At 39.3% G+C, this 19,722-nt stretch overlaps 1 protein-coding gene across 1 annotated transcript in view; it reads left to right on the top strand.

Moving 5' to 3' along the window:
- Positions 1-17,061, top strand: part of LOC126091852 (protein Rae1) — a 49,009-nt gene extending 31,948 nt beyond the window's left edge. The window contains exons 7-8 of the mRNA XM_049907117.1: positions 14,595-14,789; positions 16,282-17,061. Coding sequence (XP_049763074.1) covers positions 14,595-14,789; positions 16,282-16,368 — 282 coding nt within the window. The 3' untranslated portion in view covers positions 16,369-17,061. The remainder of the gene's footprint in view (positions 1-14,594; positions 14,790-16,281) is intronic.
- Positions 17,062-19,722: the final 2,661 nt, after the last annotated feature.

Below are 19,722 nucleotides of genomic sequence, written 5' to 3' on the forward strand. Positions count from 1 at the left end.
TCTGTGGGAGGTTCTGGTCTTCCCGAGGGGATGAGGAAGTGGCTCTGGTTATTTGCTTCTGTACCAGGTCGGGAGGGTAGTTGTGGGATGCGAAAGCTGTTTTCAGATTGTCGGTGTAATGGTTCAGGGATTCCGGACTGTAGCAGATTCGTTTGTCACGAAGACCTAGGCTGTAGGGAAGGGACCGTTTGATGTGGAATGGGTGGCAGCTGTCATAATGGAGGTACTGTTGCTTGTTGGTGGGTTTGATGTGGACGGACGTGTGAAGCTGGCCATTGGACAGATGGAGGTCAATGTCAAGAAAAGTGGCATGGGATTTGGAGTAGGACTAGGTGAATCTGATGGAACCAAAGGAGTTGAGGTTGGAGAGGAAATTCTGGAGTTCTTCTTCACTGTGAGTCCAGATCATGAAAATGTCGTCAATAAATCTGTACCAAACTTCGGGTAGGCAGGCCTGGGTAACCAAGAAGGCTTCCTCTAAGCGACCCATGAATAGGTTGGCGTACGAGGGGGCCATCCTGGCACCCATGGCTGTTCCCTTTAATTGTTGGTGTGTCTGGCCTTCAAAAGTGAAGAAGTTGTGGGTCAGGATGAAACTGGCTAAGGTAATGAGGAAACAGGTTTTAGGTAGGGTGGCAGGTGATCGGCGTGAAAGGATGTGCTCCATCGCAGCGAGGCCCTGGACGTGCGGAGTATTTGTATATAAGGAAGTGGCATCAGTGGTTACAAGGATGGTTTCCGGGGGTAACAGATTGGGTAAGGATTCCAGACGTTCAAGAAAGTGGTTGGTGTCTTTGATGAAGGATGGGAGACTGCATGTAATGGGTTGAAGGTGTTGATCTACGTAGGCAGAGATATGTTCTGTGGGGGCTTGGTAACCAGCTACAATGGGGCGGCCGGGATGATTGGGTTTGTGAATTTTAGGAAGAAGGTAGAAGGTAGAGGTGCGGGGTGTCGATGGGGTCAGGAGGTTGATGGAGTCAGGTGAAAGGTTCTGTAGGGGGCCTAAGGTTCTGAGGATTCCTTGAAGCTCCGCCTGGACATCAGGAATGGGATTACCTTGGCAAACTTTGTATGTGGTGTTGTCTGAAAGCTGACGCAGTCCCTCAGCCACATACTCCCGACGATCAAGTACCACGGTCGTGGAACCCTTGTCCGCCGGAAGAATGACGATGGATCGGTCAGCCTTCAGATCACGGATAGCCTGGGCTTCAGCAGTGGTGATGTTGGGAATAGGATTAAGGTTTTTTAAGAAGGATTGAGAGGCAAGGCTGGAAGTCAGTAATTCCTGGAAGGTTTGGAGGGGGTGATTTTGAGGAAGAGGAGGTGGGTCCCGCTGTGACGGAGGACGTAACTGTTCCAGGCAGGGTTCAATTTGGATAGTGTCTTGGGGATTTGGATCATTAGGAGTAGGATTAGGATCATTTTTCTTCGTGGCAAAGTGATATTTCCAGCAGAGAGTACGAGTGTAGGACAGTAAATCTTTGACAAGGACTGTTTGCTTGAATCTGGGAGTGGGGCTGAAGGTGAGGCCTTTGGATAGGACAGAGGTTTCGGATTGGGAGAGAGGTTTGGAGGAAAGGTTAACTACTGAATTAGGGTGTTGTGGTTCCAGATTGTGTTGATTGGAATTTTGAGGTTTTGGAGGGAGTGGAGCTGGAAGTGGGAGATTGAGTAGATGGGAGAGACTGGGTTTGTGTGCAATGAGAGGAGGTTGAGGTTTGTTGGAAAGGTTGTGAAGGGTGAGTGAGTTGCCTTTCCGGAGGTGGGAAACAAGGAGATTGGATAGTTTTTTAAGGTGGAGGGTGGCATGCTGTTCTAATTTGTGGTTGGCCTGTAGGAGGATGCTCTGAACAGCTGGTGTGGATGTGGGAGAGGAAAGACTGAGGACTTCTATTAAGGATAGGAGTTGACAGGTGTGTTCGTTGGCTGAGTTGATGTGTAAGTGAAGGATAAGGTGGGTGAGGGCAATGGATTGTTCAGTTTGGAATTGGTATAGGGACTGATGGAAAGAAGGATTGCAGCCAGCGATGGGAACTTTAAGTGTGAGGCCTTTGGTGGTAATGCCAAATGTCTGAGAAAATAAAATATGGGAGCGTAACCTGGCTAGGGCAAAGCCATATTTGCGGAGGAAATGTAAATAAAACTTAATGGGGTCGTTGTGGGGGTGTTGTGAGGGTGACATGGTATTAGAAGGTGGAAAGTGTAACATGAGGCTGAAATGAAAATGGAAATAAAAATACAGGGCTATTACAAATGATTGAAGCGATTTCATAAATTCACTGTAGCTCCATTCATTGACATATGGTCACGACACACTACAGATACGTAGAAAAACTCATAAAGTTTTGTTCGGCTGAAGCCGCACTTCAGGTTTCTGCCGCCAGAGCGCTCCAGGGCACAGTGAGACTAAATGGCGACAGGAGTCGAGAAAGCGTATGTCGTGCTTGAAATGCACTCACATCAGTCAGTCATAACAGCGCAATGACACTTCAGGACGAAGATCCACCAACTGCTAACTCCATTCGGCGATTGTATGCGCATTTTAGAGCTTCTGGATGCCTCTGTAAGGAGAAATCAACGGGTCGGCCTGCAGTGAGCGAAGAAACGGTTGAACGCGTGCGGGCAAGTTTCACGCGTAGCCCGCGGAAGTCGACGAATATAGCAAGCAGGGAGCTAAACGTACCACAGCCGACGGTTTGGAAAATCTTACGGAAAAGGCTAAAGCAGAAGCCTTACCGTTTACAATTGCTACAAGCCCTGACACCCGATGAAAAAGTCAAACGCTTTGAATTTTCGGCGCAGTTGCAACAGCTCATGGAAGAGGATGCGTTCAGTGCGAAACTTGTTTTCAGTGATGAAGTGATGGGGTTATGTGAAAGATTCAGTGTTTAAACCTCCTCTACCAAGAAACGTGCCAGAACTGCGAGCTCGCATCAACAATGCTTTCGAGCTCATTGATGGGGACATGCTGTGCCGAGTGTGGGAGGAATTGATTATCGGCTTGATGTCTGCCGAATCACTAAAGGGGCACATATCGAACATTTGTGAATGCCTAAAAAAACTTTTTGAGTTTTTGTATGTGTGTGCAAAGCATTGTCAAAATATCTCAAATAATAAAGTTATTGTAGAGCTGTGAAATCGCTTCAATCATTTGTAATAACCCTGTATATGGGGAGAGGTAAACGTGAACTAGAAAGCAACTGGAGATCTGGTGTGAAAAAAGGCGAAAAAAGTTTGGTACAGATTTATTGATGACATCTTCATGATCTGAACTCACAGTGAAGAACAACTCCAGAATTTCCTCTCCAACCTCAACTCCTTTGGTTCCATCAGATTCACCTGGTCCTACTCCAAATCCCATGCCACTTTACTTGACATTGACCTCCATCTGTCCAATGGCCAGCTTCACACGTCCGTCCATATCAGACCCACCAACAAGCAACAGTACCTCCATTATGACAGCTGCCACCCATTTCACATCAAACGGTCCCTTCCCTACAGCCTAGGTCTTCGTGGCAAACACGTCTGCTCCAGTCTGGAATCCCTGAACCATTACACCAACAATCTGAAAACAGCTTTCGCATCCCGCAACTACCCTCCCGACCTGGTACAGAAGCAAATAACCAGAGCCACTTCCTCATCCCCTCAAGCCCAGAACCTCCCACAGAAGGACCACAAAAGTGCACCACTTGTGACAGGATACTTTCCGGGACTGGATCAGACTCTGAATGTGGCTCTCCAGCAGGGATACGACTTCCTCAAATCCTGCCCTGAAATGAGATCCATCCTTCACGAAATCCTCCCCACTCCACCAAGAGTGTCTTTCTGCCGTCCTCCTAACCTTCGTAACCTCTTACTTCATCCCTATGAAATCCCCAAACCACCTTCCCTACCCTCTGGCTCCTACCCTTGTAACCGCCCCCGGTGTAAAACCTGTCCCATGCACCCTCCCACCACCACCTACTCCAGTCCTGTAACCCGGAAGGTGTACACGATCAAAGGCAGAGCCACATGTGAAAGCACCCACATGATTTACCAACTGACCTGCCTACACTGTGAAGCTTTCTACGTGGGAATGACCAGCAACAAACTGTCCATTCGCATGAATGGACACAGGCAGACAGTGTTTGTTGGTAATGAGGATCACCCTGTGGCTAAACATGCCTTGGTGCACGGCCAGCACATCTTGGCACAGTGTTACACCGTCCGGGTTATCTGGATACTTCCCACTAATACCAACCTGTCAGAACTCCGGAGATGGGAACTTGCCCTTCAGTATATCCTCTCTTCTCATTATCCGCCAGGCCTCAACCTCTGCTAATTTCAAGCTGCCGCCGCTCATACCTCACCTGTCTTTCAACAACATCTTTGCCACTGTACTTCTGCCTCGACTGACATCTCTGCTGAAACTCTTTGCCTTTACAAATGTCTGCTTGTGTCTGTGTATGTGCGGTTGGATATGGGTGTGTGCGCGAGTGTATACCTGTCCTTTTTTCCCCCCTAAGGTAAGTCTTTCCGCTCCCGGGATTGGGATGACTCCTTACCCTCTCCCTTAAAACCCACATCCTTTCATCTTTCCCTCTCCTTCCCTCTTTCCTGACGAAGCAACCGTGGGTTGCGAAAGCTTGAATTTTGTGTGTATGTTTGTGTATGTTTGTGTTTGTTTGTGTGTCTATCGACCTGCCAGCGCTTTCGTTTGGTAAGTCACATCATCTTTGTTTTTAGATATATTTTTCCCACGTGGAATGTTTCCCTCTATTATATTCATTACGTAATATGTTAGAAGTGTTTGATTTTGAGTACCTGTTGTATTTATTTGCTGCTCAGCTTGGCCACTTTGCGTTTTGTTATTTTTGCTGCAATGTCTACATGAGTTCCTCTTTTTTGTTTGACTAGTGTTCGAGCAATTTCCTTTGAAACACACTTTTCATTCAACAGTTTTGTGTAATTATTAATAAAAATATTTGAAAGCACTTTAATACTTTTCTTGATTATTGTCTTTAAAGGAATGCCACATTTGCACACATCACTGAGGTTACTAACCACATTTTCACACAATTCAGTTCCTAAGGCAAGTACTGCATCTCTCTGATTTTCAAGTTTTAGGAATTCTGGTTCATATGTGCTGCTCTTCAGAACTTGAGAAAGTTTATATATATATAACAACACAAGGAAATCATTATAGAAGGAGGACACTTCAACCCCCCACGATTCAGTTGGTTGAAATACTAAAGGAGTTCTTTGGCTTAACACTCCAACAAAATTTCATCCTATGTCTGCAACATTTCTTCACAGCCTGAACATTTTCCACCTTTTTGCAGCTTCTCAAGCACTGTTTAGCTGGTGTAGCTAGCAATACAAACCAAGACTTTCAAGTCTTCATCCATCATGGGAATGTTTGCTAGATCCTCTAGAGCAGGTTCTAATTTATCTAAATTTTCATACTTTTGGTTTTATTATGCTGTAATTTACTTTTGCTGCAAAATCATTTAATGTAAATTCACCATGTTTAGTAGATCTGAGCTTTAGTAGACTTATTACTTTCAGTTTCCTCTCAGATTCCAAGATTTGCTCAACTGAAACATTATATGTGCAGCCACTTAGCCTTCAAAAAGCTCCAAATCTTGCTTCCAAAGCATCAGTTTGTAATTTTGCTGTAAGAATATAGGACCAGTTGTAAGTGTTAAAAATGTATCTGCATAACTGAACTGTTGTTGCAAGTGTTTGAGAGAAAGCAGTGTATGTTTCATTGGTTAATTTTCCATGAGTAGGCAATGCATGCCAGATATCAAGAAATGTTTTCAAATTTTCAAGAAACACAAGTTTGGAGTCAGTAGGTCCTGTGATTGGGCTAGAATTATCATCTGATGTGTATTTGCCTTTCATGGGATGCTGTACATTAGAAACTGTCCACCATTTAATGATTAATTTCAAAAACTGAATAGTGCCATCAGAAATCTCAATCCCCTGACTTTTCAAAATTTCTAGTGCTGCCACATTTTTAGAATCAAAAACACTGAGAGCAAGGGTAACGTTCTGTCTCTCAATAGAAGTTGGACGTACTGCCTTTCTCACTAGCTCTGGGGCAAGTTTCAACAGTTTATTTTTCTCAGAATGAAACAGGTTCCTCAAATCTGAAAACTTTGCTTCACTGACAGTATATTCACATGCAGCATTCCCTTCATCACTGTGTAGAAAGGTATTGATGAAATCAAATGTATCCTCAATATTTGGCGTTATGAAGGATTCATTTTTTGCATTGAACCAGTTATTTCTGATACATTTAAGCAAGTGCACATTGTCAAACAGAAGAAAGAGAAATTTGGATGGAGCGACTGGATTTGTAATACACGGCTGTAAAGTGCCAGCACACATAAGCTGATACATTTTTCTATTAGTGCTATGGTTATCTGTTACCAGGCATATAACATCATACTGATGCTCATGCATTAACTTTAATACATCAATTGTCATTTTCAGTAGAGTATCAGAATTAACATTTTTTACATGAAAGAGAGCTATCACTTCTTTATAATCAGAATGTAAAGATGATGCCATGAAAACCTGCATTGTACCTGCTGTTGTAGTATCTGAAGTATTCTCAGTAACACCAAGTATCTTTCCTGCCTTATAAGAGAATTTCGAATTAACATAAACTTCATCTATCATCACTGAAATTACCTTGTCACTTCCTGAAGAAATTTATTTTTTTCCCTAAAAAAAAGCTACCTGTGACGGACCAATACAAGGTTTATTTGGACCCATTTTGCATAGAAACTGCCTTAAATAGACAGGATGAGGTAATGTTAATACATTTGTTTTTCTCAAGTGATGGTAGGCACCAGGAAATGAAAAGCAAATGGTTGCTGCCCATATCAGAAGCTCAGGAGAATATCTACTTTGCTTTGTTATTGCGAGTTGTAATTGCTCCAAAACAAATTCTATTTTAGGTGCTATTTCAGCGTCAAAATCACTACCAGCTTTTAGTGCTTGTTTGAGAACATTGACTAAAATTATAATAATCTTGTCAATGGTGCCAGTAGAGTTATCTGTGAAACCATTTAGGTGACTCACCAGATTATCAAATTTCGTCCACTTGTCACATTTCAAGTTCTCTTCCTCCCCAGACTGTAGTATCCATTTCAAGGTTTCCGTTGGCAAACACACATTTTTGTGAAACACTTTTACTTCCAAGGAACTTAATATCTTGAAGCACACTGAAACTAATGGCACATCACTGACTGAATCATCCTTTAATTTAATGAAAGATACGTAGTCATCCTTTACTAAAATTGTAAATGGACAAACATTCCTTTTCTGCACTTCGCTTTTAAAATGCTGAAAGTCAGGTATATTGCCATTTTCGCACCACTTACTGAAACTACATTCATCACGTTCCAGTAGCTGTCGAACGCGACCTTCAGGATTCTTCCTTTGCTTAGGAACTGGTACTGTGTGATAAGAAGGTTGATTAGGAAAGATGGTTGGAATTGCATCATTTGTTAGTTTTGGTATTTTTCATGGCACACATATTGGTTCACTATTTTCCACAGGAAAAATGTCTTCCCTAACCACAAACTTAGGTTCAAAATGCTTAATGCGCACCACAGCTTTATCGTTCACTTCAAAATTATCTCTATGAATTAGTTTAATCCATTTGTTCCTCAATGCTGTTTCCTTGGGAAACTTAAATGTTGAGGTATCGTATGTTTTGCCGTAATTGGATTTACATCCTGGTACACAACAGCTACGACCCATCGCAAGAACAGTTTACACTTTAAATTATGCCGAACTTACTACAGAATATAGAAAATAAATACTAGCATAGCACTTTTGACGACATTCATAGCATATAGCATAAGTAACAGCTAGTAATAAATGCTTTCGCTTCTCTTGAATGCCACGTATGCAATGTTACACACGCGTTATGGAAACACAAGCACGCTGGTTTGTTTTCCCCACAATTGCCGCCATATTGTCAACTATCGATATCTGCCTTAAGGTCTGATTTATTGTAGGTGGTCTTGATCTTACCCCAAGTGAGATAAGCCTCTACATCCTTACATTTGTCCTCTAGCCATCTGAGAGGTGGTGTCAATAAATACCACATGATGGATGTATGTTACATAATTACTGCCTTGTTCTTTTATGCCACATACAAGGCTACAGTCTTGTCTTTTGTAAATCCAAATGGACAGGAACCTATTTCTTTGGATTTGCTGTGAAGGAATTCACTTATACTCTCTCTCGCTTTGCCTCACAGTTCCAATGTAAGCCAGTCCATTGGTCTTCATGATATCCACAAGCTCTACAGAGGAAAACCAATTGTCCCATGTGACATTGCTGTTTGTAACTTGTATAAGCTTCGACAGGCATATTAAAGATTGTTTGTTTTGAGAGCTTTCATTCTTCTTCTGTAAGCCTATCTCCATCTGAATCTTTGCCAGCATATAAATATCAATTCAGGAAATATTCATTTCTAGCATCTGAAAGACACATCACTTTTATGCCATATTGCATCAATGCATTATGAGGTGCCAATGGTATACACAGCTTGGCAATATTATGCATGAATTTCAAAAATAATTCTGAAATTGCAGCTGTCTTCTCTTGTAGCAGTATTGTTAGAATGTAGCATTGAAAGAAGTATATTGAATGGACGTTCCCTCATGACATACTGAAAAATGTCACTGTCAGAACCATCTGTTGCAAACATTGCGCTATTAGTCGTGTGAGTTGAATAAATGTCGCAGAATACAGTAAAAGTCCTAACAAAGCGTGGAGCTCTGTAATGTCTGTCATGCATATCAGTGCAGTGTGGAATTTATTTTGCCATTCAGTTGCGATTTTCCCATTGGTCCGAGCTACTATTTCTTGTAGCTTTTCTTGTGGGGGTATTCAGATTCCAAACCACCTCAGGTTCGGCTGAATTTCCTAGTGTACACATTTGACCCTTTATATATGGCAATTGAAGAACAATATTGTATTTTTACGTCATTCTCCTTGTGATAAAAGGTCGACAAGACCACTTCAACCCATTTTTTCCATAATAGACCTTGTTATGAACATAAATTACTGCAATATCTTACCTTTCATTGCCAGAAAGTTCAGAATCTGAATTATCATCACATACCTCTATGTAGAAGTCTACCTCACACTCATCATCATCACTTGCATCATCTAGCCATGATTGTATTACAGAATTGAAGTCTGGATCACATGAGTGAACACTGCTACACATGGGTTTACCTCCACTCAACATAATGTAGCTTTTGAGGTGTGTCACACAGACCGCACATGTTAATAATAACACTACAGTTTTCATGCAATTAACAATTGGAGGTAAACTGTAACCACAGAATTGATCAAGGACATAGTGCATAAGGTAGATAGAAGTGGGGCGAGCAGACGCAAAATAAGGTGCCAGCAGGAAACTTCAGAATTATCAATTGGTATGGAAAAATGCACATCACAAATTAAGGGTAAATTAAATTATCCATCTACCATTCAGATTCTTGGACACATGTAATAGCTATATTCGAGTAATGAATACTATAGGAAGAATAATACCGTATTTACTCGAATCTAAGCCGCACTTGAATCTAAGCCGCACCTGAAAAATGAGACTCGAAATAAAGGAAAAAAAAAAAATTCCCGAATCTAAGCCGCACCTGAAATTTGAGACTCGAAATTCAAAGGGAGAGAAAAGTTTTAGGCCGCGCCTCCAAATCGAAACAAAGTTGGTCCATTGTAATATGAGACACAATTTAGGTCGAATGAATGACGATACAGCTACAGTAGTTCGGTTCGAGTCATAAGCTTAGCAGTTAAGCTTTACCAGGTAGTCATTGCTATGCGTCAGGCTCTCCGTCCGTATTTATACGGGTACCCTTCCTTTTTCACGTGCTTCGTCTGGTTTGAATCGATTGCTTATTTTGCTTTGATCTGATAAGTGCCGTTTTCTTTGTTATCGGTGTTTACGTCAGTCACTCTAAGCTGAAAATGCATTACTGTACAGTGTCATGCATTGTTTGTCGCATTCTGACAGTGCGTGTTTACGGCCTGTCGCCGCTCGCGGCATGGCTTGCTTTTGTGCACGCTACCGCCGCTTACAATTAAAAAAAAAAGAGAGGAATCGTCTCATTAGCGAAACAATGGCAAGAGACTGCTATTTGTTGTTACATACACTGCTGCTTTCTTTGATAATGATCAACAAGAACCAAATAGTAGACTGCGTATGATACAACATGTTCTGAACGAGAGTTAGGCGAAAATTTTTCTCCGTTTGAAAATCTTTGCGCCCGCTTCTTTAGTACATCAAATTCTGCACAGAAATTAGTCATCTTACATTTAAAAATCTAGTCAGTTGCCGTGCTTCATTTCTGACTGTATCACTATTAGGCATAAGAATAATACGAATATAAACATGACACGATACGTATATTCTTCCGCGTTTGCTATTGTCTCACTCAAGTTTCGTAGTTTATTAGGCAGACAGGATTTAAATGAGATAGCAGCAAACACGAAAGAATACATGGGAAAATGTTTATATTCGTATTATTCTTATGGTGAAGAGAATACTGCATGTGATTCACATTTCATCAGGTTCCTATTAGCAACCATCTATTCTCACAGGTAGGAAAAAATTCAGAACGTAGAGTTGGCCATATTGACAAACATCCCAAACAGTCTTGCATGTCGGATTTTAGTAGTACATTTAAATTGTGCTACATTCGAAGATGAACAATACGGAATTTGTATTTGCTTCGTTGGATAATGTATGAAAATGCAGTGGTCGAAACTCGGGGCGGAGAAAAAAAGCTCGTCTTTCATCTTTTTTTTTTTTTTTTTTAATTTATTTACTGACGCAGAGGTTTTGGCACCCGTATTTATCTTTGTGCCTACAAGGCATGCCTGTGTAGCGCTACATATATTCGACGGCAGAAGTTAGTTGTGGCGGCACCTACCAACATTTTTCAGAACTTCCGCTTGCTTTGCACTCGATTCTAAGCCGCAGGCGGCTTTTTGGATTACAAAAACCGGAAAAAAAGTGCGGCTTAGATTCGAGTAAATACGGTAGGTTTTTATTTATTGTAGGGGTAGATACTTGTTAAAATGAATCAGGATTTTACAGTGTCGAAGAATTTTGCAAATACAGGATCAAAATATTCAGTTAACTAGCAGAAAAGTGGCATGTAATAATGACTTTTAAATTAGTTTTGATTCTGTATATTATTCCAGATGTTCTTATTTTTGTAGAAAGAGAAGAAAATTCTCAGACAATCAAGAATTATACTTGCTACCGTAGACATGGACGCAGAATCCATAAAATTTACTCATATTTCTCATGTTTGTGCAAGAACTCTAAGGGCTTTGAAGAGACTTCTGCAAGAGGCTTAGTTACAAATTCTATACAGTATTCTTATTTCTTGTACATGTAAATAAATTATTATTACATTTTTCTGAGTTCAAAATTGTCTCGCAAAATGTATCAGAATATTGTCCAGGCAAGAAGGTGGGTTGCTCAGTGCATTCAGTGTGCCTGCCCCCCCCCCCCCTACACACACACACACACACACACACACACACACACACACACACACACACACAGAGAGAGAGAGAGAGAGAGAGAGAGAGAGAGAATTCTACAAATGCAGATTCATAAAGTGAATGAACAACCATATCTATCTGTTTGGTAAATAATCATTAATAGTTTGAAATTGTGTAATTTAGCTTTTGTAAGATTTAAAATGTACTATTTTCCTGTAAAATTATTATAATTATTATTATTATTATTATTATTTCGGAAGATTATTGTAGCATTGCCACATGGAAAATGACTCTAAATTAAATGTGTGAGTCATTCACTATATTCAATTATTAATCAATAATAATAGATATTCTCATTCTTGAGTGACTAATGATAGCCTAGGAATGGGAAGATAATGGCCATGGCCTGTTTTTAGGAACTATCTTGGCATTTATCTGGAATGATTTGGAAAAACCACTTAAACACTAATCAGGATTGTGGGCTGGCTTAGGTAACAGTCCTGAGCCTGGTCAGACATTGACTTGACTGTGTCTTTATTATGGAAGCCAAACTGAAAGATCACTAACAGAATTTCCAGAAAAGTGAGTATGTATTCTGGCATAGGCTGTTTTGTAAAAATTATGTAGAAACTGAATGAGGAGTGAGATAGAATGAGAAGTTAATCACTTATTTGCACTTCTTTAAATAGTTATACTGTATGTTTCAATCACTTAGAAACTAACCCCTGCTCCATTGACGGTTTGATGAAATAGCTTCTAGCCAGATAAAACTGAGTCATCACAGAGTGTATGTAATTTGCTGGAAATACCTGGTAACCAAGGGAAGACTTTTATTGTCAGCAGTTCAATTACTATTATAATCACTATCCTGTTTGAGTCTAAACTGTTGCCTGCAATGTCTGCCTCAGCAAAACCACTGCATTTATATGTGATTGTTTATTTCCAGTCTCTGTGTTTTTACCAGTTTTAAGAAAAAGTCATTGAATTCAGTGGCTGCAGATTTTATTTTTTAATATGTATATCATTCCCAAGGAAATGAATATAGTTTATGTGACAGTTTTCGTTTTCTCTTTAATAACAATCCATAGGGATTTTGCTTTATTCTTTATTTTTTCTTCATGTATATACTGTTTGCTTTTGTGACAACACAGTGAACAGCTTTTAAGTAGTTGGTAATGCAGTTTTAGTTCTCGTATTAAATAATATTCTCTTTTCTGTTTAAAGAATACAGAGATATTCATAAGACCTATGGGGTTTCATAAGAGGACTGTGTGAAAATTACAAGACATACAGAAAAGTAACACATATCAGTGAATAGAGAATCTCTCAAAGTTTTGATTCGCATTGCATTGTGACGTAGTTGCAGAGCACACCACTAGTGGGCCAGTGTTCAGGACATCAAGACAAATCATTTTTGCATTGGATTTGTTCATGTCTGCAGATAGGCAATACAGTTAACAGATTTACAAAGCTGACTCCATTGTGCCTTCCCACACCAGCATCTTCCTTGAACTGCATGCAATTAATGATATTTGCTATGTCACAAACGGTGCCCATTTTAATCAGCTGTGTTCAGCATAATGTAGGAAAACTTTGAGAATAAATTATATTTTTCATGTATAATGCTTAGCCAGTAGATCGTTTGCACTGTCCTTCCTGCAAACTTTCTGTGAATAATCAGACTGGACCACAATTTATAGCTGTTTTGAACAGTACCATTCCCTTGTTGGTTTAACGTAAATGAATAACATGTTTCACAGTTAGTATTTACTTGTTGTGACCAATTCATTGCCCACAGAGGTAACATTCTTTTCATTTTTTAGACTTTATAATGGAGACAAGTCATGATACTACAATTCAGTGATCATCAGCAAAGTTCTTGCACTCTACAGAATGGCTCCCTATAAACCTAGCTATCACAATTTTGTTCTTCAGATGTTTTAGTGGCTTCTAAAAGAGCTAGTTTACTTATTTCTAATTTTTGAAATATGAAACATATTGTTGTTAACCCTGCTCATTCAGAAAATAATGTTTTTATGAATTTTACAGAACATGTACTCCACTGGCATCAATTTATTTCTCCTATAAAGTACTTGCTTATATTACATACTGTCCACTTAGTAGACAGAGAAGAAACCTACTTTTAAAGATATAAGATTGGACTCCCTGTCGTGTCAAACTTGACATAGTTCACAATTGTCCATGTATCCTGTCATCTGTGGTATAAGCCTTCCATCATTTGTGTGTCCTGGTGGACACCTTACCTCATACAGTGTTATGACGATGTCACTATCCATCAACTGCCATGTTTATCTTCTCTTCCATGTGGCACGTTTGTGGAAAATTTTGGGTTTAAACACAGCCATATAAGGGAATATTGAGCAGTAACTCACATGACTAATAAGTCAAACATTGTAATTCACCTTCCAAACTTGAGATCTTCATGTTGCACATATTGTTACAGGGTTGAGAAAAGGGGAAAGTATAAGAGGAAGCCACTAAGAAAAGCGTGTTGCCACTTGTGAATATCTCTCTCTCACACACACTCAACTTTATAGTAATGTGCCTCTGCATGGTGATTGATTATGTCTTTACTTGGGGAACTGTATTCCTTCCATTTCACTCGACATAGTATTCAAATGTAATGTTCTTAAGAAGAGGGTTTTGGAATTTGAAGATCAATTCCATGTCAAATTGTTTCAAATTTTTTCACACGAAATGTTGAGGACATTCTTTATGTTCCTATGCTGCAAGGTGTAAGAGTGAATCCATCTACAGGAACAGTGCTCTATTTAATAGTTGTTACACCAAACATAGTTGTGAGCTTTTTCAGTGCTTACAGTGTTCAGAACTGTAATGCAGACTTATCTTGCAAAAGGATATGCATTTGTGTAGGTTAGAGAGAAAGAGTTGTGGTTTCATGAGAGACTGCACTTATACTTAAAATCAAAATTTTCATTACCATTGGATGTATCAGTGGTATAATTTTAGTCACTGATAAACTGTAAGGAACAACTAAAACAATGTTCTTTTCTTTATAGGTGAATGATATTGCTTTCCACCCTGTGCATGGGACACTGGCAACTGTTGGTTCTGATGGTAGTTTCAGTTTCTGGGATAAGGATGCACGCACAAAACTGAAACCTTCAGAGACTATGGAACAATCAATTACACGCTGCTGCTTCAATAGCAGTGGCCATATATTTGCATATGCTGTCAGCTATGATTGGTCAAAGGTAATTTAGAAAGTAATATGTGTGAAATCAGATTTAGGTGGCAGAATATAATGACAAGTTCTTATTTAAAGTGATAATGGAATAAGTAGTTAATATGAAATTCATTGTTCTGGATAGTTCATTGAGAACTGAGAACTGACATACGTGTAATGTTGGTAAAGGTTTATAAGTAGCTTGAACCTTCACTTTGGATAATTAAGAAAAAGGTGGTAAAATTCAAGTGGGGGCCTACATTTCTTGAAGATGATATGCCTCAAGGGTGTCCCAAAACTTGAACTTCAGTTGAAAACTTGAAGAAAGAGCACAATATGATACTTAACAACCAACAGTTAATATGAAATAGCTGGTGCCACAGACAAATCAGTATAAAAAATTCTATTTTAAAAATCCAACTGACTTTGTGTAGCCTTCTGTTGCTATGGGTGAAGCACATTATAAATTAAACACAAATTTTATTAGTGAGTCGAAAAAAAGCTGGAAACATTATAGCCAGTGTAATGCAGAACAATTAATACTTTTCAGTCAATAATAAAACCATGTGTGAATACTGCACATCTTTAGGACCAACTAGATGAAAAATTGTGAGAGACAGCCTAAATTGCGAAAGGGACAAAACTATCATTCATCATGATAAAGCACCTGCCCACAAAAATGTGTTGGTAATGAAAAAATTGAGGGAGTTGAAGTGTGAATTGTTAGAATATCCACCCTATTCAGCTAATTTTTCACACCCCTCCCCCTCCCGACCACCACCAACAATAATTTTCACATTTTCCCATTCGTAAAGAATTTGCTGGAGGAAAATGTTTTAGTCAGATATGTATTTTGTCAACTCTCCAGAACTGCACTTCAGAGGACGTAATTCACAAATGGCAAAAATGTTTGACAAGTTGCTTAGGCATTAAAGAGGACTGGATTGACAAATAAATTCATTTTACACCTACAAGCCACTGTCTTTTATACATGTCTGAGAAATTTTGTCCTTGCTGTTGTATACTGACGGTTCGAGGCACGTTATTCTGTCCTCAATATACAACATTAATAGTAAATCATCATATTCCGCTTGCAGTTACATATTACGATAATTGCTGAAATTTCTTGCATTGCCATTGTGGCCAAGTTTAAAGAAGCAATAATTCTAGTATACGCATACACGACAGTGGCTATGATCATTTATATGAGCAAGCCTGTGCAAGCCAGACCATAGAGGGGAATTACAGGCAGTATTCTTTTTTAAGGAATGTGGATTGTGGATAAGTAGTGATAAATTCACTGAACAGTTGCTAGTGTTGTGTACTATATATTAAGTATAAGAAGTACTAATATACTGGCAGATGGTGGTGACAGTTTCTTGTGAAGTATAAAATTTAATAAGACTTCAGCAAAATTGATTAAACATATCTATATGTGGAACTAAATATTCTGTGATTTGTGAACACACAGCGCATCATAAACCCACTTAGTAAGTCATTGTTTCTGTATTGGTCCACAGGGCTACGAGTTCTACAACCCAATGAAAAAGAATTACATCTTTCTCCGCTCGTGTTATGAGGAACTGAAACCTCGCAGTTCATCTTGAATATTTAAAGCTGTTATGTACCTGGTGACTGTGTAAATATCAGATCGTTTGTAATAGCACAAATAGGTCTTTCCTACTATGAGTTACATATGTGTATTATTTTCAGCATTTATCATTTTCTAAAGACTGTACTCAGACTGTATTCAAATAAAATTAACATTTTTGTATGCTGTGAGTTTTCAATTTTTGTTGGTTGTCACTTATGCAGTTGCTGGTGTAAACTGTTTGTTTCTAATATTTACTATTCTAGAGAACCAGTAACTGATTAGCACTCGGAGAGACAGAATGAATAATTATTTCTAATGTTTATATAGTTTAATATATCAAGTGGTGAGAGGGAGCGAAAGTGAGAAAAAAGGCCAAACACTAATTATTTTGTGTAGTTAACAATATTTAATGTTCTGTGTATCTGTGGCGGGAGGCAGCAAGTGCACTTTACATTCTCTCTCTCTCTCACTCTCTCTCTGCTTAGAAGATTAAAGTTTAAAAATAGCGTATCATGACTTCAGAGTCAATAGAAAGTCATTTTCTAATTGACTTAGTTATTATGTCCAGTTAAGTATGAAATTAGTCAAAAGTTTTCAACTGTACATTTTGTAGTTACCTTTTTCCCCAAATGTAAAGGAAAACATTTATAAGTGATGTACCCGCAGTTTGTAATATAGATATTAATTAAACTTTGGTATTCTCTTAGACTGTATTTATTATTTCTCTTTCAGTTTTGGCCACTGGGTTACAGGTTACAGTACCTGTGAAATCAATTTGTGTGTGTGTGTGTGTGTGTGTGTGTGTGAGAGAGAGAGAGAGAGAGAGGGGGGGGGAGGGGGAGGTGCAGTTGTGGTTTGCCTTTAATACAGTGTCGATGAAGGGGGCACAGTGTTCAGTCACTGGACTTGTAGATGTTCAGGAACTCAGATACATGCTGCTAAGTCTTTAACTAAAATATACTGCAAGACAGTTCTTCTTCTTCAGTGACATACTTTCCACAAGAAAAATGTAAGAGACATAAGGGTATACAAGCTACTTTTTATACCTACATCCATTTGAACTTGCTTACTGTATTCAAGCCTTGGTCTCCCTCTAAAAATTTTTATACCTGACACACACACACACACACACACACACACACACACACACACACGCGCGCGCGCACGCTCGCTCGCATGCTCTTCCTTCCATTATGAAACTGACAGTTCTTTGATATTTCAACATGTGTCCTATCAATTGCTGCCTTCCTTTAATCAAGTTATGCCACAAATTTCCGTTTTCCACTTATTTGGTTCAGTACCTCCTCACCTGTTATTTGATCTACCCGTCTAATCTTCAGTATTCTTCTGTAGCACTTTATGTCAAAAACTTCAATTCTCTTCTTGTCTGAACTGCGTAGCACTCACGTTTCACTTCCATACAAGGCTACACACTGCAGACAAATACCTGCAGAAAAGGCTTCTTAACAATCCAGTTGACATAAGATGTTAACATATTTCTCTTTCTCAAAAATGCTTTTCTTGAAATTGTCAGGCTGCTTTTCAATTCTCTCTACTTTAGTCCTCATCCATTATTTTGCTATCCATACAGTAAATTTCATCTACTACTATTGGTTTCTCATTTTTAATCTACTTCCCTCAGCGTCACCTGGTTTAATTCGATTGGACTCCAAAGCTCTTGTTTTACTTTTGTTGATGTTCATCTTATAATTTCTTTTCAAGACACTGTCCATTCAATTCTCTTTCCACATTTCTGCTTTATTTCCTTTACTGCCTACCCAGTGCGCAGAGTAAATAGTATTAGGGAGAGGCTACCATCCTGCTTCACTCCCTTCTCAACCACTGCTTCTCTTTTATGTCCTTTGACTCTTATAACTGCAGTCTGGTTTCTGTCCAAGTTGTAAATAACCTTTCACTTTCTGCATTTTGTCCCTGCAGTTTTCTGAATTTCAAAGAGTGTAGTCCAGTTGACATTGTCAGAAGCTTTCTCTACATCCACTTGTCTTTCTTCAACATATCTTCTAGTGTAATTCACATGGTCAGTACTGCCTTGCATGTCCCTAAATTCATTTCTCTGGACCCAAAACTGATCTTCACTAAGGTTGTCCCAAAACTGATTTTCACCAAGGCTGGCTTCTACCAGTTTTTCGATGCTTCTTTTGTAAAGAATTTGTCAGTATTTTGCAACTGTGGCTTATTAATCTGATAGTTCAGTAGTAAATACTCAAACCTGTCAGCATCTGCCTTCTTTAGAACTGGAACTGTTACATTGTTATTGATGTCTGCGGGTACTTTGCCTGTATTATAAACCTTGCACACCATGTGGAATAATTTTGTCACGGCTGGCTTTCCCAGCAATCTCAGAAATTCTGAGGGAATGTGTCTAGTCCAATTCTATAACATTGCCCTCAGTTTCATTCCCTAAATAGCCCTTCTATATATCCTTTCCACCTTTCAACTTTCTCTTCTCCTTCTGGATATTTATACTGCTGTTTCTCTTTTCTCCATATGTATCTGTGCTAATATGTCTCCTGTAGCTGCACCTCTGTCGAATCTGGCTGAAAAGTGATTGTCAAAAGTAGGCTATATCAAATGATATGGTCTACACGAGGTTTGCAGTTCAGAAATTTTTAATTGCAATTTGATGTTGTATAACTAATGGTTTATGGCCAGATTGAGTCTCATTCATTATAATTTATGTACAGATAAATGGTTAGCCAAATACTACACTCTGTTTAAATCCTGGAACATGATTGTTCATGTGCAGTAACCTAACAACAAAGTGACACAAAAGTTGATATGTGGCAAGTGAAACATTAATACTTTGCCAGTTGCACTGTCCATGGAAGTATAACAATTATGTTGTTGTTGTGGTCTTCAGTCCTGAGACTGGTTTGATGCAGCTCTCCATGCTACTCTATCCTGTGCAAGCTTCATCATCTCCCAGTACCTACTGCAACCTACATCCTTCTGAATCTGCTTAGTGTATTCATCTCTTGGTCTCCTCCTACAATTTTTACCCTCCACGCTGCCCTCCAATACTAAATTGGTGATCCCTTGATGCCTCAGAACATATCCTACCAACCGATCCCTTCTTCTGGTCAAGTTGTGCCACAAACTTCTCTTCTCCCCAATCCTATTCAATACTTCCTCATTAGTTACGTGATCTACCCATCTAATCTTCAGCATTCTTCTGTAGCACCACATTTCGAAAGCTTCTATTCTCTTCTTGTCCAAACTATTTATCGTCCATGTTTCACTTCCATACAAATACTTTCAGAAATGACTTCCTGACACTTACCGTATTTACTCGAATCTAAGCCGCACTTTTTTTCCGGTTTTTGTAATCCAAAAAACCGCCTGCGGC

This window comes from Schistocerca cancellata, chromosome 7 (genome assembly GCF_023864275.1).
Source record: "Schistocerca cancellata isolate TAMUIC-IGC-003103 chromosome 7, iqSchCanc2.1, whole genome shotgun sequence".
NCBI lineage: Eukaryota > Metazoa > Arthropoda > Insecta > Orthoptera > Acrididae > Schistocerca > Schistocerca cancellata.